The 24,461-nt window shown below is 37.4% G+C and overlaps 1 protein-coding gene across 1 annotated transcript; it reads left to right on the top strand.

The window, feature by feature from the left end:
• The first annotated feature begins 9,869 nt into the window (after positions 1–9,869).
• LOC130927322 (mesoderm posterior protein 1-like) lies at positions 9,870–12,645 on the top strand. The gene is made up of 2 exons (XM_057853085.1): positions 9,870–10,478; positions 12,541–12,645. The coding sequence occupies exons 1-2, from the start codon at positions 9,882–9,884 to the stop codon at positions 12,571–12,573; spliced, it is 630 nt and encodes a 209-aa protein (XP_057709068.1). The 5' UTR covers positions 9,870–9,881; the 3' UTR covers positions 12,574–12,645.
• Positions 12,646–24,461: the final 11,816 nt, after the last annotated feature.

Here is a 24,461-nt window from a genome sequence, read left to right as displayed (position 1 = left end):
CACCCTTTGGCTGATATAACTTCAGTGAGACACTTTTTGTCTACCACTCTTTGACATGGGCCTGAAAAAAGTTTACCCCACTCCTCAACGCAGAATACTTTCAGCTGTGAGATGTTTGAGGGGTTTCTTGCATATACAACCCGTTTCAAGTCACGCCACAGCATCTCAGTTGGATTAAGATCTGGGCTTTGACTCAGCCATTCCAGGACTTTCTTCCTTTTCAGCCAGTCCTTGGTGGGTTTACTGGTATGTTTTGGGTCATTGTCATGTTGCAGGGTCAAGTTTCGCTTCAGCTTTCATTTTTTCACGGAGAATCTCACGTGTTCCTCAAGCACCCTCTGGTGCACGATAGAATTTATGGTGGATTCTATGATGATGAGCTGGCCAGGTCCTGCTGCAGCAAAGCATCCCCAAACCATGACATTTCCACCTCCATGCTTCACAGTTGGTATGAGGTTTTCCTTGAATGCTGAATTGGGTTTACACCAAACATGTCCTCTGTTCTGGTGTCCAAATAATTCAATTTTAGATTCGTCTATCCATAGAACATTACTCCTGAAGTCCTGGTCTTTGTCTACATTCACTCTGGCAAACTTTAGTCTGGCCTTCATCTTCTTCTTGGAGAAGAAAGTTTCCTCCTTGCACACTTCCTATGAAGGTTAAACTTGCAGTGGGGCAAATAAGTATTTAGTCAACCACTAATTGTGCAAGTTCTCCCTCTTGAAAATATTAGAAGGTACATGACAAAGCATTGAAATGAACTTTTGGAATTGACCAAGTACTTATTTTCCACCATGATTTGCAAATAAATTCTTTAAAAATCAAACAATGTGATTTTCTTTTTCTTTTTTTTCTCCCACATTCTGTCTCTCACGGTTGAGGTTTACCCATGTTGACAATTACAGGCCTCTCCGATATTTTCAAGTAGGAGAACTTGCACAATTAGTGGTTGACTAAATACTTATTTGCCCCACTGTATACTCTGGACTTATAGTCCGAAAAATACGGTATTTATTTTGCATTTTAATGCTCCCAATCTTTGAATCATGCGCAAATCTATGTTTAATCCTTTGTTTTGCCTGTTCAAAGATCTCTCAATCGCCATTCTAATGACCCAGCCATCTTTAAACCACTCTTATAGTAAATCTGCAATTCCCATCATTCCAAATCTTTCAACAGAATGTGGAGGTCGAGGCAGGATTGGCTGGCGGGTCCAGACAGGTGGCGGTCGGCCCAGTCTCAGAGCCTACCATGGGTGGGCGTTGACCCCCGAGAGGTGCCAAACTGCCTTCCACACTCCCACAGCCTCACCTCGGCCGCAGTGCATGGGCGGGTCGCGGCACGGGTTCAAGCACGGTTCGCTTTGCCCTCCACTTGACAGCAGCTGACTGCTGTGCCCGTTTAACCCTTTAGTAGAGCAAATATGCTGCCATTAAAAGAAGTTAATTGTTCTGTTTAATACTAATAAGTCACATTGGAAGAGATTTTTTTTTTCTTGAACTAACAAGTTTAAATTTTTCCTCTGTTGTTTTGTGTTATGATTTCTTTCCTGCTATTTCGGTCTACTCTGACTTTGCTTTTACTTTATTTGTATCTCTTATAAATTGAGTTGTAAAGTGTTCTTGGTTTTCGTGAAAGGCACTTTGGAATAAAATGTATTATTATTAATATTATAAATTGAAGTGAAAGTATCAAAACGATTTTTAAAAAATAGTTTTAACAATGTATATGGAATGATATATACTTTTTTTCACTTATAATGGCAATCCATTGTAATAAATATAATTATTTTTAAATTTTGTAGAAAGAAAAATGCACAATTATGATTTTTTTTCTCAGTGATTGTATAAATGTGAGTTATTTAAAAATACAATTTCAAGACGCAGTTGTGTTCAAAATTCATCCCCAACTGCAAAATAGCGTTGTCAAAAAAATAAATTGACATTTATTTTATTTTATTAATTTATTTCTTATCACCCCCAAAATAATATCACCTAAGGCTTTAAGTGTAATCCAGACAAATGTAATTTTAAATTTTACATGTCTTAATTTGATCTGATTATGTCTAAGATTTAGGAGGAAAAAAAATATTGCCATGCAATTACATGGAGCTTGAATAACTTTTTTTTTTTTTTTTTTTTTTTTTTTAAATAATCTTGAACACCACTGTATTATTAAGAGTAATTAATAGAAATATATTTAATAATTCACCAAAATTTGACATGTGAAAATGATAATTGAATTGAAGAGTGCTTAAAACATTGTAATTTAACAAAGACAAATAATTTAGAAATTAATCTTTGCTGAGTTTAATGATCACTGATTATTGCATATCTATTTATAAAATTAAAACAACTGAAAAATTAATAAAAACAAACCCTCACAAAATCCTTAAAATCCCTTAGTTGGGCTAAAAAACACATTTAACGACTGTTAATGCTTATTTAGTATTTGTGTCTACAGTATATCCACTGCAGCTTGATCTAATTGCTTTATGCATCTGATAATGTTAAAAATCAATTAAACGTTAGGAGATTCCCAACATTTTAATTGCATTTCTGCATGCAAACCTTCATATTGAGAGTGGAAAAGCCGTGCAGTTGAGCGCTGTTGAAACAAGAGATGGTCAGAGCGAGGTTCTCACAGCTGAGGTGTGAAGTGACACCTTGGCTCTCATCTTTTCTCATCAGTGTGAAGGCCTCGCACCTCGCCTCATTACATCCTAATCATTACGCATTCACATAGTAAACAGTTCTACACATGATAGCTGTATATATTGAATCGTTTGTCGTCGATCGATGTTTGTTAAGTAATCAGTCAATAAAGCTCATCTAAACCATGGGTCAACATTTCTATCGTTTGTCTGCTATTAGCATATAATTGCGGCATATTAACAAACAACGGTCTGTGTGGGATGGTCTCATAGCCAGATTAGCATTAGCTAACTAAAGATAATGTCACTAGAAGCCAAATAATGATTTATAATGGTCGCAAAATTAGCATTGAGCTAAAATGTGAACACGACCTGGCGAATAGAGAACAACAACTATTCATTCACCTAACACAGTCGTTCCTAACCAGGGTTCGTTCGAACCCCAGAGGTTCGGTGAGTAAGTCTAAGGGTTTCAGTGAAGGTTAAGAGATGCAGGGCCCAATTTTCATACACTGACCAAAGTCAAAGTGTCATTTTAGACTAGGTTTTGGACTGTTTTTCTCCAATTTACATGCTTTATTCAATTTCTTTCAATTGCTAGTCCTCTATCTAATAGAGGGAGAAACAGGTTTGCTCAGTGGAAGGTTGACTAGCACTTGGTTTGTGGAAGTTTAAGAAACCTGCAAGCAGCATCGACTGCGCGGATAATGGAAAAAAACAGCAAAAAAAACATAATTTTCCATCCATCCATTAATTTCTTTCTTGATTATCCGAGGGGGCTGTATCTTAAGCAGAGAAGCCCAGACTTCCCTCTTCCCAGCCACTTCATCCAGCTCTTCTCAAAGGATCCCAAGTTGTTGCCAGGCCAAACAGGGGACATAATCTCCCCAGCGTGTCCTGCGGCCACCTCCTAGTGGTATATGCCTGGAACCCCTCACCAGGATGGCTTCCAGGAGGCCTCCTAATCAGATGCCCGAGCCACCTCATCTGGTTCCTCTCAATGCTGAGGAACAGCAGCTCTACTCCAAGGCCCTCCCAGATGACTGAGCTTCTCACCTTATCTTTAAGGGAGAGCCCGGACACCATACCAACTCCATTCCGGCGCTAATATCCGGGATCTTGTTCTTTCAGTCACGATCCACAGCTCATGATCATAGGTGAGGGTAGGAATGTAGATCGACTGGTAAATTTTATGCCGTGAAAATGATATGTGATGCGAGGATGCGACAATAAATTAGAATATAGACATAAAAATGAAAAACAGGAAGAGTTTTAATAAGTTTCGTTCAATTTTCAACATAAAAATAAAACGCGAAAGGCAACGTTACTAAGCTTGAGAACAGTAAACCGATACGACCAGATATTCGGTTTTACAGGTGAGAGATACAGCTGTACCGATAGTAAACTTACCATTCGACAGTAATTAGCCATTAAATATTCAATGAACCGATAGTAGAGATAGAATTCGGCTATCACGACACAAGAATCAGCTTCTAATGCCTAGTTCAATCCATTGCTTACTATGATAATAATTTAGCTTTTACCTCACATGCTGCGCTTGTGTCATTCACCACACAGCGCACTTAGATTGTGACCGCCATCGTGGTTGCCTCAACTTCCCATTAATTTCGGCAGAACCACCAGTAGTCGCCGTCATTACCCGATCGTCACGGGCGTGTCATAACAACGCGAGAGCTAACAAAGCCACTGTAACGCACACTCCGTAGCGTTTTCTTCACAGCCCAAAACGAAACTAGTAGTGGCAACGAAGCAACATGCTAAAACAATGGACAGTTTGCGCACCACACCAGCGACGTGCAGAGATTGATTTTCAACGCACCCAGGAAAACAAAAGTCCGACTTTGAAGTGACGAAGGCAGCCAGATCTGTTCGCATGGGACAGAGCTGGTGTGAAGTGTGAAGCAGTACAGAGATCGTGAGTTTTTAACCCTGAAAAATAACCCACTACAATGGTGGAAAGGGCAGCACAATCTGCTGGAGATATTGTTTCCACGAAATGCAGTCTATTTAAACATGAACATGTGGATCAGTTGATCTTCCTCAAGAAAAATCTGCCCTTCAAAAGAGATATAGACAGTGATGAGGAATAAAAAAAAATGTGGAAGCACAGGCATAAGTGAATGACTTTGCTGTGTATAAGGTTAAAGTAATGATTATAGACCTGGCTGTCTAATATGCCATGTTTTTATTCCCGCAGTACTGTTATACAAGTGGTAAAGCATAATTTATTATTTATTTATGATAACACTAACAGGTTTAATTCTTTTTTTCAAGAGCTGCTGCATATAACATTTTTTGTTTGTAAGATGTTTACGTTGAAAAACACCAGGAAATACAGTAATTACTGCACTTTATTGTTGTCTGTCACTAGAGTTTTATTGTATTATCAATCCCATCCAACAAAATGACAGTCATATAATAAGCCTTATTTTTTTCTCATAAAAAAATATACATTTGTATGAAATTTTGTTGTTTAATTTTGCTATTAAAAAATGTGGTCTTTTTTATATTTTTAAAATACTGTACGAACACACATAACAAATGTTTACTATCGTATCGTTTTCACTTTGTATCGAACCGTATCGTTCTTAAACTGTATCGAATCGTATCGAATCGCTCAGCCTTAAAAATGTATCGGTTTTTAATCAAATCGTAACCTGTGTATCTAGATACATATCGAATTGGCTTTATGCCAGAAATTCCCAACCCTAAAAATGACTTGTAGTAAATGTAAAGGAATTTGAATGGAAATTCACTTAAATATTAGCTTGCTGGCTTAGCTATATCGGTTTTGAATTGAAAAAAAAATATTTTTTTTTTTATTAACTTTCGAACGGTTCGGTGAATGCACACGTCAAACTAATGGGGTTCGGTAACTCTAACAGGGTTTAGAACCACTGACCTAGCATAATGATTATCTAGCACTTGACCAGGGTGCTGCAGGACGCTGCTGTGAAGCATGTAAGCAACTACGGTGCATATCGAGGAAACCTCCCGTCCGATGCCTTCAAGAGAGCATGCTAGCGGCTATATCTGCTAGTCTGGGCTTTTAGCCTCGTGGTTTCTAGCGCTCCTTCCGCGGTGGCGGCACGGGTTCGAGTACCCAACCTGGTTGAGGGGGATAGATGGTGTCACAGATCAGTCCGTTTACAACCGGAAGTCTCCAAACCAGTCCTCGAAGGCTGTTGTGGGTCCTGGTTTTTGTTACTACCGATCAAGTGAAACGGGTGCACTAAGTCCATTGTGTGCGGTGCATAGAAACCTCCCTCCTGATGCCTTCAAGAGGGTGCGCTGGCAGCTAAAGCTGCTAAACTAGGCTTTTGGCTTAGTGGTCGCCTGCCGTGCTGGACGTGTCGTGCGGTGCAGGTGCGAGCCCTAACCTGGACAAGAGGGACGGATCACGTCATGCTGCGTGGCTCCATGCAGACCAGTTAGACAAGCACAGGCAGTTTAACCAATAAGGTTTCTGCTAAATCAAGCAGCACCTTATTGTATTTAACTGATTACACTTGAAAGACACCTGATTGGTGAAAAGTGTCCTCTTATTTTGTTGGATTGAAATCCTGCACCCACTATGAGGAATAGTTTTGAGACCCCCTGGGTTACACTGACTTGCCCATTGATGTCACCTCTGTCGCTTGCACTGTCTTTGATATTGAGCAAAAACTGTAGTCGATTTCACTTTTACCAAATGTCATACAGGGTGATTTGATTCAAGTCTGTATTAAAAACACACTTGTGAACTTTTACAAATATATTCCAGGCAGGATAAAACATAGGATCTTTGTTACAGTACGAGTCAGTAAAGCACACCTGTAAATCAAATGCACGCTACAGATCATAACTGTTCATCTACTGCCTATATATAAAACAGTTCCGAAAGAGAGAAAGCACAGTTAAAAGTCGACATAAAGGAATTCACAGGAAAAATGTATGCTTTACAGCACGTTTGCTGGAGTCTCTGTCTTTGTTACGCCATGAAACCAAGCTGCAAAAATGGTCACCAGTGTTTTGCTTGAGGAAAAGGTCCTGTTTACGTGCTGACAAAACCATTTCTACCGTGCATTTATTGAATAGACTACAGTCATGTCATGTTAAAAATTTATCTTAGAAGAACAGAAAGACTCGAATATCAAATTGCTAAACAGTCTGATATAAACTGATTGATGAATCACATTTTAGCCCAGGCTACCTACACACCAGACTGTTACAGTGTTGATCCAGTTCAACCTTAAATGATGACTCCCAATCGCTGCACGATTAATCTTTCCTCTAGGTAAAGGTTTACAATCTGAAAGAGCAAAGAAGTAGCTTTGATTCAGCAGCTATAATCCAGAAAAATCAATCTTAATGATATAATGTGGAACAGAACCAATTTTGTCATGGTTAGAAGAATTATGACTTAGTCATCACCCTGCTGTCAACTTTCCCCCCAAAATGGGGGACATTAACATTTAAGCTAGGATTAGCTAGCAATACAGGCTAGGTAATTTTCTTGCCACTCTTACTACCACTCATCAGTGTTGTCACTAATGCGTTACTAAGTAAGGCTTTATTTTAATCTAATTACTTTCTATCAGTAATGAGCAATCTAACACGTCCATTTTTCCAAACCAGTAGTCTGATAAGTTAGTTTCCTTAGTGTCTGTGTGTTACTATTTTGTTACTGCCTCATAATGTATGCAGAATGAAGAATATTGTAGTCATGTACGAAGAGCATTTTAAATAGAAAATGTAAGAAAGGTTCCAACTACGCATTCGTTTCCATGGTAACCGCTCATAGTTACTTCCTGTTTTGATCTTGAGTCACATGCGCGAAGTGTTTTAGGACGCGCGAGGATCGCCGGTGAACATTCGAGCCGAGTGTTGAGATGTGGGAGGTAGTGTTGATCTGTGTGCGTCCATGAATGTACGCGAGTATTTTCCTTCATTTTGGAGGGTTCCAACGATAGGTTGGAGCTGCTACATGTGCTGCAGTTTAGTAGTTTTGCTGTTGCAACGGCGGGTAGTCATTTGAGAGCATTGTTTACACCATATTCGTGTCGCACATTTATGCTGTGAGGTGACATGTTCGTTTAGCTCCTTTGGGATGAGTTGTAAGTCCGATTGAGTGTTAAGTGCTTAGTTGCCGCCACGTTTTGTGGCCAAATTGACCGCGTGCATGTACGTGTTTATTGCACTGTGCAATTCATTTGTTTTTTGTTGACTAATGTACAGTCAATTTGCATTGTTTTACATCGGCACTGATATGCTGTTAACCCCAAACCCTAACCCGAAGTTCAGAATTTTTGACATAAGGGTTAGGCTACATCTACACTAGGACAGATAATTTTCTCCAGGGTATTTTGCCAACTATTTTTTTATACCTGTCCACACTTACGTTGAAGGTGCGTTTAAGGCCTGACGCTTCTGCAAGGTACGCCTGCATTTGCGCCTCATATGTTACGTCATCGCCCATGCAGTTTACCTCTGAAACGGAAACTAATTGATCGCCGGCGGGAAAGTTCGAAATTACTACACCTTCTAGACTGTCATTATTTTGTGATCACTGTTTTTTTCGTGAATGCATCATGCAGGAGTGAGAGTGGAGGGAGAGCACGCTCTGCTTTTACAAGCAGCCGCCGAGTTGTGATTTAAATAAATCTTTAGAAAACAACGAAAGCCTGAAATCGTTACTTGGGGTCTTACAGTTGATACTCAGTTGCGCTGTCACCACTTGGAAAATAAAAAATAGAAGCATGTGGTGTGGCGCTGCGTATATTTCCTGGAAGGTGCAACCAGGAGTGCTTGTGCTTAACAGTGGCTAACCTGGAAGTGGTGACAGTTTTGACAGGCAGAAATGTCACGGGAAAAAATTGATCGCGCTTCTCTTTGACTGGGGGTACCACGCAGGTCACTTTTCGGGGTTTAATTTTCCTCTACGCATTTTTATATACTCATGTTCGGTCGGCATTGAGTTGGGAGGGGCTAGTCCCGCGGCTGGCTGATAGGAGACAACGCGGGGAACGAGCTGTGTAAAAAACGCTCATCTCCGCGTCATCCGCGATTGAAGGACCACAAATGGGCACTGAATTGAAGCATATTATTGAGATGCAGTTTGAAGGTTCAAGAAAAATGTGTGGAAAAGAAAAGAGGAGCAGGAATGCCACGTTGTGATTGTTCGCCTCCATTGTTGATGCCGCACTAAAAATGGCGACGGCATGACGCCACTTCATTAGTAACCGATTTTTGTACGGAGACAGCAGTCCATATTAAGTAGCGGGTAATATTACCCGCCTACATTATACGTCTAACAACTAATACGGATATTAGGCATACTAGTGTAGCCGACATGCCGTATAGGCCAACTAATTACACGTTTAGGTCCATTATCTGTCCTACTGTAGACGTAGCCTTAATCTTCGAGTTAGCAGGGATTTAATTAGTCAGTGGAGTTGATTTGCAAAAAATTCCATGCAGTTTGTCAGTTATTTGTTATATGTATAGGTATACATCCTGATACCAATTGCGAGACAACCTTCCACTGAGCAAAGCAGTTTCTCTTCTCATTAGACAGATTGCTAGCAGTTGAAAGAAATTGAATAAAGCCTGCAAATTGGGGGCAAATTGGTCAAAAATCTTGTCTGAAATGACTCTTTTTGGCCTTTAGTGAGTGTATGAAAATAGGGCCCCATGTGTTTTAGGCTTCGTCGAACCCCTTAGCTTACTCAACAAACCCCTGGTATTCAATCAGAATCCAGGTTAAGAACCACTGTTCCAAACCAACATATTAAAACAATCATAAATATTTGTTAAAATGCATTTTTAAAGCAATTTTACAAGGACTACTTTGCAGCCAGCTAGCAGCGTAGTACGCTCTTCTCACTGTATTATCGGTCTCCCATTGTGATTTCCTTATCAAATCCAAATGTAATCCTAAACAAAAATATTAAGACATGTGCCAAACTCATTTCTCCTGAACCAGGGCCACAGACCCTAGAAAGAGAGAAAAAAGTGTTTATTGTTATGAGGAGGAGTCAAAATTCACACCTCTGCTCCTGCTGCTGCTTTTCCCAGCCATGGCCACTGTGTGTGTGTGCATGAGTGTGTGTGGGGAGAATGTGCGGAGGTGTCACTTGGCACCTCTTGGGCTCCGGCCTGGACTTTAAAAAGGCAGCAGCTTGGGAACAGAGCTGCACACACTGAAGGACCCGCTGTCTATCGCAACATGGCCGGCAACATATCTTCCAACGCTCCACTTGAATACAGCCTGCATTACCGGCAGTGGTTCTCCGACTCGGACCTCTCAGGAGTTTCCTCGCCGGAGACCCTCTCCCCAGACTCGTCTCCGCCGCCTCTTCTTCCAAAAGCTGGCAAGTCGGGATATAGTTCTCGACACGGTGCGGCCTCGCAAAGGAAGCCCGGGAGGGTGGCGAGGGTCCGCAGTAAGCAGCGCGAGAGTGCTAGTGAGAAGGAAAAGCTGAGGATGAGGGATTTGACCAAAGCTCTGCACCACCTGAGGTCCTACCTGCCACCATCGGTGGCCCCAACGGGCCAGACCCTCACCAAGATCGAGACCCTCCGCCTCGCCATCCGCTACATCTCCTTCCTATCGGCCCAACTGGGAGATCCCTCCTCCTCTGCTTCCTCATCTTCATCCTCATCTTCATCTTCTTCCTCGCCGTATTACTATGCCAACCCTCCGCAGGCCCAGCGTGACGTGTACGCACAGCAGTGTCAAGGACAGGCTGCAGTGTTGCATTCTGGGAGCTGTAGTTTTCCGCACATGTTGCCACCAGGAGGTTCAGCTTCTTCCTCTTCTCAGGTAAAACAAATCCACCTATCTACCTATTTATCTATCTATTTACCTATCTATCTATCTATCTATCTATCTATCTATCTATCTATCTATCTATCTATCTATCTATCTATCTATCTATCTATCTATCTATCTACTTCTCTACTAATTATCTACTTACTCGCTAGCTATCTAGCTAACCCGCTCATCAATTCAATTGATCATCTGCTCATTATTGTTATTTTATGTATCTACCTACCTACCTACCTACCTACCTACCTACCTACCTACCTACCTACCTACCTACCTACCTACCTACCTACCTACCTACCTACCTACCTACCTACCTACCTACCTACCTACCTACCTACCTACCTACCTACCTACCTACCTACCTAACCACCCACCCATCCTTCCATCCATCCATCCATCCATCCATCCAGCCATCCATCCATCCATCCATCCATCCATCCATCCATCCATCCATCCATCCATCCATCCATCCATCCATCCATCCATCCATCCATCCATCCAGCTAGCTAGCTAGCTAGCTAGTAGAGGCGTGCGAAATTTCCGATTCTTAGATTATTTGCGATTCGGCCGTGGAAGATTCAAGAACGATTCACAAACATCCAAATTCCAATTATTTGATTATACCAGGTAAAGCCGAACTAAAACACAGTCAGCACAGTCTTCGGGATGCAATGTGGAATGGACCGAGAGTAAATATCATGTTCAACTCATGCCGCTAGATAAAAAAAAACAACTATAATACCTGACTGCGGCCGTCAGCCGCTACAAACAACTAGGGCTGCAGCTATCGGATATTTTCGTAGTCGATTAATCGATGGACTAGTATGTTCAAATAATCGAGTAATCGGATAGGAAACACGAAAAATTAAAATACCTGAGCTGAGCCTCAAACGGTATAATTTTTTTAAAATGAGGATCTAAGTACCACAAATGAACAAGTGGCTAACTTACATAGAAAAATTCCGCTGCCTTAAATGCTATAAAATGCTAAAGTTTTTTTTACAATACTCTTAACAAATGATTCAGACACATATTCCCACAAAAAACGGCTAAATATACCTATAAACCAAATTATGAATGCATTGAAAAACATTAGCTCAAACAAAAACTTAGCTTACGTTGGTCTTAACAGGGAGCGGTTGGATTCAGCCATGTGAAAAGAGGCAGACCAGTCAATAAGACTAAATGCAAACACTTTTAAAATAAACCACTACAAAGTCACTCGAAGCAACAAAATTTAATTAGAATATTTGTTTCTAATCGAATACTCCAGTTAATCGATTAATCGTTGCAGCACTACAAACAACGCCCAGTTGCTAGTTGCTACAAACATATGACCAGTCGGCCACATAAAGAGAATGTAGATATCACATATATATAGAACTAGATGCAAAATGACAGACGACGGCAGCGTTAGAACATGTATAGAGAACTAGGTGTTAAATGACAGACTTGCCGCCGTTAGTAAACAGCCGCCATCTTAAAGCAGTAGACTTCTCTTGAAGGCTCTGTTGTAGCGAACCTAATTAACTTTTTATCTAAAATACTCCTTAATCGGCAAAATCTTGACTTGAATCTCTCTTTAAATGATGAAACCGTTTTAAAACTTTCTCATGTCGAAAGTAGACAGAAGGGAAATTATGGAATAACGGGAGCAATTTTATCAACTTTAACGGTTGATTCACAACCTTTAATTATTTGAATGTAGTTTAAAGCTGCTGATACAGAATGGGGACGACTCTTTTATTTAATGTTTTGAACTGTTAACATGATACTGAAGTAGTGGTTTGGTTTAGTCTGAGAGGATTTTTGAACAATTTTGGAAGTGATGCACAAAACATTAAAAGCGGGGGGGGGGGGGGGGTTATCAATAATCGATTTATAATCGAATCGTAGCTTCTGAATCGTGATCGAATTGTTACGTGCCCAAAGATTCCCACCTCTACTAGCTAGCTAGCTATTTACCTATCAATACTGGCTAGCTAGCTAGTTAGCTAACCTGCTTGTCAATTGATCATCTGTTCATAATTGTTTTTTTATTTGTTTGTTTCAACAGATTGAGTACAACAATGACTACTACTGGATTTGACAACATCGCCGCCATCCAACGACTACTACTGCCTCATTGTGAAAGGACTAATTTATTACAATATTTTAACATATTTTTATGCGTCTTTTGTATTTATGTGTAAATATGAATATGTGGAACGGGCTATTTTTATATGATTTTGGATGCCACTATTTATAATAAACTTGTGGAAATCATGTCAACAGTTGTCTTCATTTGAATAATGTTAGAAAGAGATGATTTATATTTTTTTTATGATTTGGGGAATTATATTTTTTCATACACTTCTTTGATTGGTTGTGTTTGTATGAAGTTTTTATGGCCAGTGATGATTACGTAAAGACTAGGGCTGTCAAAATTATCGCGTTACCGGGCGGTAATTAATTTTTTAAATTATTCACGTTAAAATATTTGACGCAATTAACGCACATGCCCCGCTCAAACAGATTAAAATGACAGCACAGTGCAATGTCCACTTGTTACTTGTGTTTTTTGAAGTTTTGTCGCCCGCTTCTGGCGCTTGGGTGCGACTGATTTTATGGGCTTCAGCACCCATGAGCATTGCGTAATTATTGACATCAACAACGGCGGGTTACTAGTTTATTTTTTGATTGGAAATTTTACAAATTTTATTAAAACGAAAACATTAAGAGGGGTTTTAATATATAATTTCTATAACTTGTACTAACATTTATCTTTTAAGAACTACAAGTCTTTCTATCCATGGATCGCTTTAACAGAATGTTAATAATGTTAATTCCATCTTGTTGATTTATTGTTACAATAAACGAATACAGTACTTATGTAACGTATGTTGAATGCATATATCCATCTTGTTTCTTATTTTTCCATTCCAACAATAATTTACAGAAAAAAATGGGATATTTTATAGATTGTTTGAATTGCAATTAACTACGATTAATTAATTTTTAAGCTGTAATTAACTTGATTAAAAATTTTAATCGTTTGACAGCCCAAGTAAAGACATAAAATGAGTGTAGTATACAATATACCTTCTTGAAATTCATTCATTTTCTGTATCACTTACCCTCATGAGAGCTGGAGCCTATCCCAAACGTGTAAACCATGTATAAATAATGGAAATGAAATTAATATAAGAACAAATTACAAATTCGAGACAAAAACAGCAAATGATGTAATAAAATCCTGCTTGCAAAAACTAAATGTACACTGTCCAGATACATGAAGCCAGTCCAAGATGTACCCCACAGTCTTTTCAAGAGTCAACTGGTTTAGTTAACTGCCCATCACCCTAATGAGGACAATCTAATAAACGAAAATATGCCTAGTCCAAAATATGGAACAATAGGGAACGTCTACACTAGTTGCAATGGATGAAGGCATGCACGAACGCATCAACAGTACCCTCTGCTGGTGGTCGACAAGTACTAAATCAAAAATCGCTTTTTCAACTTCGAGAGTCAGCGACAACGAAAAGTGGTACGTATTTGGTATGTGGCAAAATGGCTTTTGGCATGTGGCTTTTTTTTTTTTTTTTTTTGTGGATATGTGGCAAAATGGCTTTTGGCGTGTGGCATTTTTATTTGGTATGTGGCATTTTTTTATAGGTAGCATTTTTTTAGTATGTAGATAAATGGATTTTGGTATCTGCCTTTTTTTTTGGTATGTGGCAAAATGGACTTTGGTATGTGGGATTATTTTATTTTTATATGGCATTTTTGCAGGCCATGTATGTCCATGCCACTGACGGCTATGCACGTCCAAATTTTCTATTAATTTTGAATGGCAGAAAACGTGTGGCTGTGATTTTTGGCCATACACTTAACCATTACAGCGCACTGACATTCAACTGGCACCCAAGCCATTGACGGATATACACGTCCAAATCCCCCCCCCCCCCCCCCCCCCAAAAAAAATGCCACATACCAAAAAAATGCAACGTGCCAAAATCCATTTTGCTACATACCAAAAAAAAAAAAAAAAATACCACATGCCAAAAACAATTTTGCCACATACAAAAAAAAAATACCACATGGCAAAATCCATTTTGCCACGTACAAAAATACGCCACATGTCAAAATCCATTTTGCTACATACCAAAAAAAAACAAAAATGCCACATGCCAAAATCCATTTTGCCACATACAAAAATAAAGCACCACATGCCAAAAGCAATTTTGCCACATACAAAAAAAATACTACATGGCAAAATCCATTTTGCCACGTACAAAAAAACGCCACATGTCAAAATCCATTTTGCTACGTACCAAAAAAAAAAAAAAAAATGCCACATGCCAAAAGCCATTTTTCCACATACCAAATACCACTTTTCGTTCTCGCTGTCTCTCAAAGTGGTTGAAGTTGAAAAAGCGCTTTGTGATTCAGTACTTGTCAACCACCAGCAGAGGGCACTGTAGATGCGTTCGTGCATGCCTTGAGAAAAAAAAAGCCACATGCCAAAAGCCATTTTGCCAAATACCAAATATCACTTTTCGTTCGCGGACGGACCTGCCGTAATTTTACATGACTTAGCTTCAATACCCTTAGCTTTAGTCAATATTGAAGTCAATAATTTCAATATTAAATCATTACAGGGCAAGGCAGGTGTGGAAAGTGACGAATTCCATTTACCATTACCGTCTTCTTTACAGTCTATGGTAGAAACTACTGTACACTACTGTATTATGTGAAGAAGGTGTTCCACTACAATGCTATCTTGGATGTACTTGCTCACCGTTACAGCCAGTGTAAATGTAAAAGTAAAGGTACGTTACAGCATTAATACAATACTGTACTGTCTTCAAATAGCAAGTGGAACCATCAGCGAGTGTATTAGCAGTGGTTAAACACATGCTACTGGTGGTGCTACCAAGTGATATGTTGCTAATTAGCATGGCTAACATCATTTACATCATACGAGACAAATAAATCATACAGGCTTACATTAGATTAAGAAAAATAAAAAGAACTGACATAATAACAACAACCAACAAATGCACATAAAACAACAAAGAGGTTTTCTAGCTTTTTCAACTTTGAGTTGCCAACACTTTACAAAGAAAAGCACTCAATTTTTGGAAAAAAAAAAAAAAACACTTTTACTATTGTGCTTAAATTGTAAGTAGTTGCTTAGATGTGTGTTGTTTTGTTTGTCTTCCTCATTTTGTACAGCGGTTCAAAAAATGTTCTTGCCACCCCCCCCAACACACACAAACTAAGTAACTTTTACTTTGTGTAAATATTAAATGAGCTATTTTTCCTTTTATTTTGAGTTACGGTTGCCAACTCCCTGACAAAAAATGAGGGACACCTCATAAGTGAAAAGTGTTTTTTTTTTTTTTTTTTTATTATTTGACTCAAACCTGAATTAATTAGGTGCATTTGTTTTGTTTTTATTATTTGACTCAAACCTGAATTAATTAGGTGCAAATTTAAGGCATATAAGCACATGAAAAAACAATAATGATCAGCATTGCATTTTTTAAAAGACAAAATAAATTAAATTAAAAAAAAAAAAAAAAAAAAAGTTGCATAGAATATCTGTTCTTCTTATGGAAGCCCATTCCCGCCACTTTTCTCAACAAAACAATAATGTCACAAGTGGGAAAAAAAAGTTTTTTTTTTACTTGCTGGTGTCCTTTTCCGCCAGTGAATTTTTTAATTTTTTTTTTTTAATTGCTTGTGCCCGTTTCAATGACGGAGGATTAATATGGAAGCCCTTTCGCGCCACAAAAAAAAAAAAAAAAAATTTAAAACTTGAAAATGAAAACGTTTTTCTCAACAAAACAAAAAGCCTATTTACGCCACTAGAAAAATAGGAAAGGTAAAAAAAGTTTTAAATAAAATATTTTTTCCTGTCGTAGAAAGGGCACCAGTAAGTAAATTAAAAAAACATTTTTTTTAATTCCACAGGCGGAAATAGGCTTCTTGTTTTGTTGAGAAAAATAAAGTTTTCATAGTTTTTTGGGGGGGTTCGGTAATGGGCTTCCATATCTTCTCAATTCTCGTCCTGTTTTTTTTTTTTTACCTTTTCCCTGTTGTTGTTTTTTTCTTAAATACATTTTATTTTTTCTCTTTATAGCATATTAAAAAAAAAGTTTAGCATGCCTTGGGTATAACCTATTAAATTACCATCTTTTACCAATAAATACACGAAAAGAAACAAATTCCAACTCGTCAAGACGTTCTGTCCCAAGAGCATTAATGCCCTCTAGTGTCTAGTGCGCCCACATGTACGGATAAAGATATTTTCTATCATGAAATTAAAACGAGCATATTTCCAGTGAGAGTTTGAAGTGCTCACTTTCTACTGATCTATGTAAAAAAAGATTTATTTTTCTTATTTTTACGGCGCTTGAAAGACACCACATGATTGCTCACACTTGCTTGATTACAGGACTTGTGAAGTTTATTACACAAAGCACAACATTTTGTGCAGTAATAAAGTGCAGATATAAAAAAACTTTTATGCTGCGTTATTTTTTGGGTCGTCCATGTGTGTGTTGTCTTCAATTATCGTCATTAAAACAATAGAATAGCAACAATACCTCGACCAAAAAGATGAGGGGGATTTCATATCGTCTTTTTGATATTCTTATGGTCATTGTTTATAACGCAGTATAGGCAATGTACTATACTTGTTTGGCCTATTTTTAAAAAGCACCCTACCAGTATTAGTTTTTTCTATCAATTACACCCAATTTTCGAGTTTCTTAATAATACGGGGAAAAGCGAGTCCCTTGTAACCTCAATACGGGAGGTGTATTTTTTAGGGCTGTCAAACGATTAAAATTTTTAATTGAGTTAATCACAGCTTAAAAATTAATTAATTGTAATAAATTATAAACTATCGCTAAAATATGCCATATTTTTCTGTAAATTATTGTTGGAATGGAAAGGTAAGACACAAGACGGACATAAACATTCAACATACTGTACATAAGTACTGTATTTGTTTATCATAACAGTCCACAAGATGGCATTAACATTATTAACATTCTTTCTGTTCAGGGGATCCACAGATAGAAAGACTTGTAGTTCTTAAAAGATAAATTTGAGTACAAGTAGTAGTAATTTTATATTAAGAAAAAGAACGTTTCCTGCTCCGCGCAAATGCATGATGGGAAGTTGGGCAACCATGACTGTCAGTGGTGGCTGCAAATGGTATACAGTAGGTTCTGAGTTGTGTTCAATTAGGTGTGTTAAGACAAAGAACGTCTGCTCTGCCCAAATGCATGATGGGAAGTTGGGCAACCATGACTGTCAGTCGTGGCTGCAAATGGTATACAATATGGTCTGTGTTGTGTTCGATTAAGTGTGAAACATAGTCTCTTGCTCTGCCCAAATGCATGACGGGAAGTTGGGTAACCCTGATTGTTCATAGTGGCAACCAACGCTTAAACCAATAAAAGGCGTGGTCCAATGAACGCCTGTGTCCATTTCTCTGCCTTTTTGCTCTCAATGTGCTTAGACAGCGTCATTGTAAACTGTTTGAGGCAACGCATGAACGGGTCATTCCGTGTATGCGTTAATTGCGTCAAATATTTTAACGTGATTTTTTTTTTTTTTTAATTACCGCCCGTTAACGCGATGAATTTGACAGCCCTGGTATTTTGGTTTCTGAATACGAGGCGATTCTGTTGTTCAGTGGAAGGTTGGCAACCCTACTTTGAGTAGATTTTTTTCACCAGTACTTTTTTCTTTTACTAATGTAAAATTTTATGAATGTAACAGTACTTTTACATGAGTAAATTTTTGGGGGGTACTTTTTCCACTCCTGCCATAATAATTGTAGTTCGGGGGCTGCACTGTATATTTTTTGAGTCATCAACCGAACCAGGAATAAAAAATAATTTTTCAAAGCGCTTGCACGGTAATGTAGCGCTTGTGTGCTAATGTAACCGTGCAAATAACAGCGCTTCTTAGCGCCGCTGAGTCTAGACTCAAAACTTTCCAATTTAGTATGCACACAGACTTTTACCTTAGCCTCATTAGCTTCATTTGATATTCAGGCTAACAAGCCAAACACTGGGCCCCTTTTAACTAATAAGAAGGGATGAAAGAGTTAACACGATGGTGCTGATTGCTCAATTAGGACATGTGAGTAAACACACAGACCCCTAATGTGGATTATACCCTTCTTTCACTTCATTAGGCACAATGACACCCAATACACTAAGAAATCAATTAGATGTTTATTATTTTTTGCCAGTTCTTTTGTTTCGTTACAGATTTTGTTCGAACTATTTATCATTTTACGCTGCCTTTACATGCTCTGAGAATGATTATCCGTACCACTTACTAATTGCTAATTACGAGTAATTAAACTAAGCACAGTTTGAGATGACTAAAATATGACTAAGACTCATAAGCATTATTCTCCAAAAGACTAAGATGAAATTTAAAAGGGCTGCCAAAAACAACACTGATTTGTAAGGACTCTGGCATCAGAATTCTGTATTATCTGCGGCTTCCTGATTGTAATTATGATAATTACAACAGTCCAATTTACTAAAAATGAATGCATGGATAAGTTTTTCCATGTCTTAATGCCCTTAATTCTGGCTGTATTCCTAGGTGGTAATAGGAAGATTTAGTGACAAACATTAGATGCCTGTTGAAGTTTAAATCTGAGTCAATAATTACGCCAAGATTTCTGGCTTGTTTTGTAGATGTAAATGACATTGTGCCCAGGTCAGTGCTGATCCTTGACCTTTTAGCAGGGTTGCTGCCCTCTGTCTTGTTTATCTTTTTTTAACGCAAGAAGAGAAGGTGTGAGGCCTTCTCATAACATGGCAGGAGACAAAAGCGACACGCCGCTTGGTGGGAACGCCACTCCGTGATCAAATCCGCACCAAACTACCTGACGCCTGAGAGTTCATCAACAGAATTGAAAATTGATTTAGCTCTTACTGTGTATTAAACATCTGGGTGATTCTCATAGAGTTAACTTAAACTATATCTTCGTAGATTTTAGGGATAAAGTCAAGTAAACGTGAAATCGTTCATTTTTCGTTGCAAAATGGTTATGTCTATTATGTGGCACAGTCCACCATTCGTTACCAAAATAGTATTTATGTTTTTTTAACTGATTTTAGAGTCGTAAATTTATGACTGTAATGAGTCCATGAAAAGCTTTGTTGTTTTCACCTCAATACAGCATCATAAGTATTACATTAATTCATTTTAAAAGTATATAAATTCGTTTAGAACTAGTAATCGCACTTCCAACTTAAGTCCATCGCAGATTTTTTTTTTTTCAATCAAAAAATCTGCTGCTCTTTGTTGGTCAGGCAGCGCAGTGGAGTTGCTTATTAAAGTTAACGATGATTGACAGACTTTAATGTTTGATCTTGCCACGGATGCTTAGAAGCCGAAGCTTCAAAGCGCTGCATGCGTCAATCATCATTTAACTTGCTAAACAGTTGCTGTGGCAGCTCATTGTGCGTAAGTGAGCAACTTGAGCGGATTTGAGTGAACTCACTCACTGAAGCATTTAATAAAGACAAGCATGTTTCTACTTTATTCTTGTTTAAAAATAGTTCGGTGTGACGGTAACATGTTTAAAACTTATAATTTAGAAATATTACATTTGAAGTGCTTAAAAACCATTTATTAAAATATATATATATTAGGGCTGTCAAAATTATCGCGTTAACGGGCGTTAATTAATCACGTTAGAATATTTGACGCAATTAACGCATGCAATGAATGACCCGCTGGCATATTGCCTCAAACAGATTACAATGAAGCCGTTTATGGACATTAAGAGTGAAGAGAATGCCACTGGCCGCTTGGGGGCAGCGCCGTTCCATACTCATGTTATTTTTTCTAAACGTGGGAGAATTAGTAGTTGTGAGACGTTTATGCTGTATTCACAATGCAATGCAAATTGCTATTTATGCGCCACATATATTTCGGTAAGTTTTCTTTCTTTTAGTGGCAATTATGTGTCTCTTGTTGTATTTTGGGTAAGATATGTACAGATACAGTGGGGAGAACAAGTATTTGATACACTGCCAATGGGTTTTCCCATATATGTAGTAAAGGCGAGTGGACACAGGCGTACTTTGGACCGCGCCATTTATTAGCATAAGCTTCGGCAACTCCTTCACAACAAACATAAGTATCATTTAGTGAAAGCACACCAAAAATAATATTCCTATCTCTCAAAAAAAAAATATTGTTCACAAAAAGAAAAGTACTTCAGTCTATAGTAATGAGGCCCTATTCTGACACACAGTTAAACAACAATGCAAAATGAACTGGCATTCCATCTCAAAATAGCTATGCAAAATACACGTAAAACTTTTCACTTTATTTTTATTATTGTTATTTTTATTCTTATTACTATTATATTAACTCTACTTTTGATTGAAAATGTTACAAATTTTATTAAAACGAAAACATGAAGAGGGGTTTTAATATAAAATTACTATAACTTGTAATTATAACATTTATCGTTTAAGAACTACAAGTCTTTCTATCCGTGGATCACTTTAACAGAAAGAACGTTAATAATGCCATTTTTGGATTTATTGTTACAATAAACAAATACAGTACTAATGTACAGTATGTTGTATGTATATATCCGTCATGTGTCTTATCTTTCCATTCCAACAATAATTTTCATAAAAATATGGCATATTTTAGAGATGGTTTGAATTGCGATTAATTACAATTAATTAATTTTTCAGCTATAATTAACTCGATTAAAATTTTTAATCGTTTGACAGCCCTAATATATACAGTTAAAAAATTATTATTATTATTTTACTTTGGGGAAAAAAATATGAAAAAAACATGTCTTATATGTATCGCTTTCCAATGGTAAATCTGAATAAAAACATTGAACACACACACACACACAAACTTCGCGATTTTTCACTTATCGCGGCGGGTTGTTGTTCCCATTAACCATGGAAAACTAGGGATAACCGTATATAATTTAGCAATTTATGATAAACTATACCAGGGTACCCAAACTTTTTCCTGTGAGGGCCACATAACTTTTTCCTTCTCTGATGAGGTGCCGGGTCAGTTTGTAACAGAAAAAGTGTGACGATTGCAGGAGTGCCTAAATCTAAAAAATTATTTTTTTTTCAGAAAGCCACAATCAAATAACCCTTTCTGAATTCTTCGTCGAACAAAAGTAAATAAAATTTAAAATATATATATAATATGATATAATATATAGGGCTGTCAAAATTGTCGCGTTAACGGGCGGTAATTAATTTTTTTAATTAATCACGTTAAAATATTAGACGCATTTAACGCACATGCCCCGCTCAAACAGATTAAAATGACAGCACAGTGTCATGTCCATTTGTCACTTGTGTTTTTTGGTGTTTTGTCACCCTCTGCTGGCGCTTGGGTGCGACTGATTTTATGGGTTTCAGCACCATGAGCATTGTGTAATTATTGACATCAACATTGGCAAGCTACTAGTTTATTTTTTGTCTGAAAATTTTACGAATTTTATTAAAACAAAAACTTTAAGAGGGGTTTTAATATAAAATTTCTATAACTTGTACTAACATTTATCTTTTAAGAACTACAAGTCTTTCTATCCATGGATCGCTTTAACAGAATGTTAATAATGTTAATGCCATCTTGTTGATTTATTGTTATAATAAACAAATACAGTACTTATGTACAGTATGTTGAATGTATATATCCGTCTTGTGTCTTATCTTTCCATTCCAACAATAATTTACAGGAAAATATGGCATATTTTATAGATGGTTTGAATTGCGATTAATTACGATTAATTAATATTTAAGCTGTGATTAACTAGATTAAAAATTTTAATCGTTTGAAAGCCCTAAATATAATATAATATAATATAATATAATATAATATAATATAATATAATATAATATAATATAATATAATATAATATAATATAATATAATATAATAATAACAATATTAATTAAATAGATAATAACCAAATAACCTTCTCTGGGTTCTTCACAGAAAAAAGCCAGGAAAAAAATAACACTATTGGACCAAAAAAAAAAAAAATTGTTTAGGGGGCCAGACGAAATGTGGAGGCGGGCCATATCCGGCCCGCGGGCCGTAGTTTGGGGACCGATGAACTATACTGTTTTCTTAATTAGTATAAATAAATATTTAAGAAAAATATAATGTCCAAGCATGCAGCCTTTATTAATGTGTTCATGGTGCCATCATAATCACAGTGTTTTTTTTTTTTTTTTTTAAATAAAGTTATTATGACCCACAATGCACCACAAAGAAAGCAAGGCAAAAGATGACTAAAAGGTAAGATTATTTGGAAATAAAATATCAGGGAGCTCAAACTGCTGAGTGAGTCCATCATAGCGTTCTGCTATTTCAAGCTAGCTTTGGTAAATGTCTGTCATTACCAGAATACAGTTTCATGAGAATCATCCAAACTTTGGTTTTGTTCTGCAACTTACTGTTTTAATGTAAACAAGCAACCAAACTGACACCATTTTAATCGTTGTCAATTAAAATACTGCTAAATGGAGTGGTGAAAACCCTTAAACGTGCCAGAGTCAGGAGACGGCTGAAAGCAAAACAAAAGATGGTTTAAAGATAAGATTGTTTGACCTTTTTTTGATATTGTTAATAGTTAACTTTATGTTTACAAATGCCTACTTCCCCACCATAGTTTGTCATGGCCATAATTTGTAATATTACATGAAAAATCAATAGATATTTTACTTTAAATGATATATTAAGGAGCTCAAACTGTTGACTGAGTCATCATAGCATTCTGATATTTTAAGCAAGCTTTGGTAAATGTCCTTCCTGCGTACATTTAATAAAAAATCACTCGTCTATCCACAATTTGGTAGCCTAGTTTTTACGCAAAATGGGGATTCCAATGTATGGTTGCAATGAAGACACACATGCAGCATTCTCTTGCCTTTTGAAGTGCAGTGGAGCTCCAAAGTTGTCCAAACAATGTGTGAGGTGCAAACTTTTTACACCTCTCAGCTGCTTTGGCACACTTCTTCGAATTCTTCTCCCATGTGACAAGCAATTAATCATATCAAAATAAAGGAAGCAATCTTTATTACAGTTAAGAAATCAACATTTTATTTGCGTTTCTCAGCAATGTGTTTTTGTTTTTGTTTTTAATCCTGTGAAGCAAAGAATAGAAATGTTGATTTATAATGACCCCACAGGTTAGCAGACTGTACTTTTTAGTGGAAAACTGATATATGTTTTTATTTTTTAAATGTTCTTGTTATACTGTATACTCACATTTTTATCACTCTTAAATATTATATTTATTAGAGATGTCCGTAGGTCCGGATGAAAATATTGTGTTTTTAAAATGTATTTTTAAGTATTAAAACATTGGCTGCCATTGACTGCAATAGACATCCAAACCATTTTAACAGTCAAATTGGATTGGAAGTCAAAATCACATAGATGACAAAACAGTGTCTGCTTTAAATAAAACCACCCAAACATTTATCGGTTTTCATATTTTAATGAGGGTAGTATGCAAACAATGACAGAGGGTGTAAAAATAATGAAGTGAACTCTCTGCCCAATCACTGAGGAGTGGTTTAAAGCTGCCCTGCCCACTATAAAACACACACCTGGTAAGAATTGTCTTGATGAGAAGCATTGTCTGATGTGCATCATGGGTCGGTCAAAAGAGCTGTCTGAAGACCTGCGATCAAGGATATTTGATTTGTATAAAGCTGGTAAAGGATGCAGAACCAGCTGTAAAAGTCTGGATGTTCATCAATCGACAGTCAGAGATGTTGTCTGCAAATGGAGAGAGTTTGACACTGTTGCTTCTCTTCCACGGAGTGGCCGTCCACCAAAGATGACACCAAGATTTCAGCGCAGAACACTCAGAGAGGTAAAAAAGAACCCTAGAGTGTCTGCTAAAGACTTACAGAAATCACTGGCACAGTCCAAT

Source organism: Corythoichthys intestinalis, chromosome 1, assembly GCF_030265065.1.
Source record: "Corythoichthys intestinalis isolate RoL2023-P3 chromosome 1, ASM3026506v1, whole genome shotgun sequence".
NCBI lineage: Eukaryota > Metazoa > Chordata > Actinopteri > Syngnathiformes > Syngnathidae > Corythoichthys > Corythoichthys intestinalis.
Note: the sequence above shows the minus strand (reverse complement) of the source record. Positions and strands in the feature narration are given on the sequence as shown.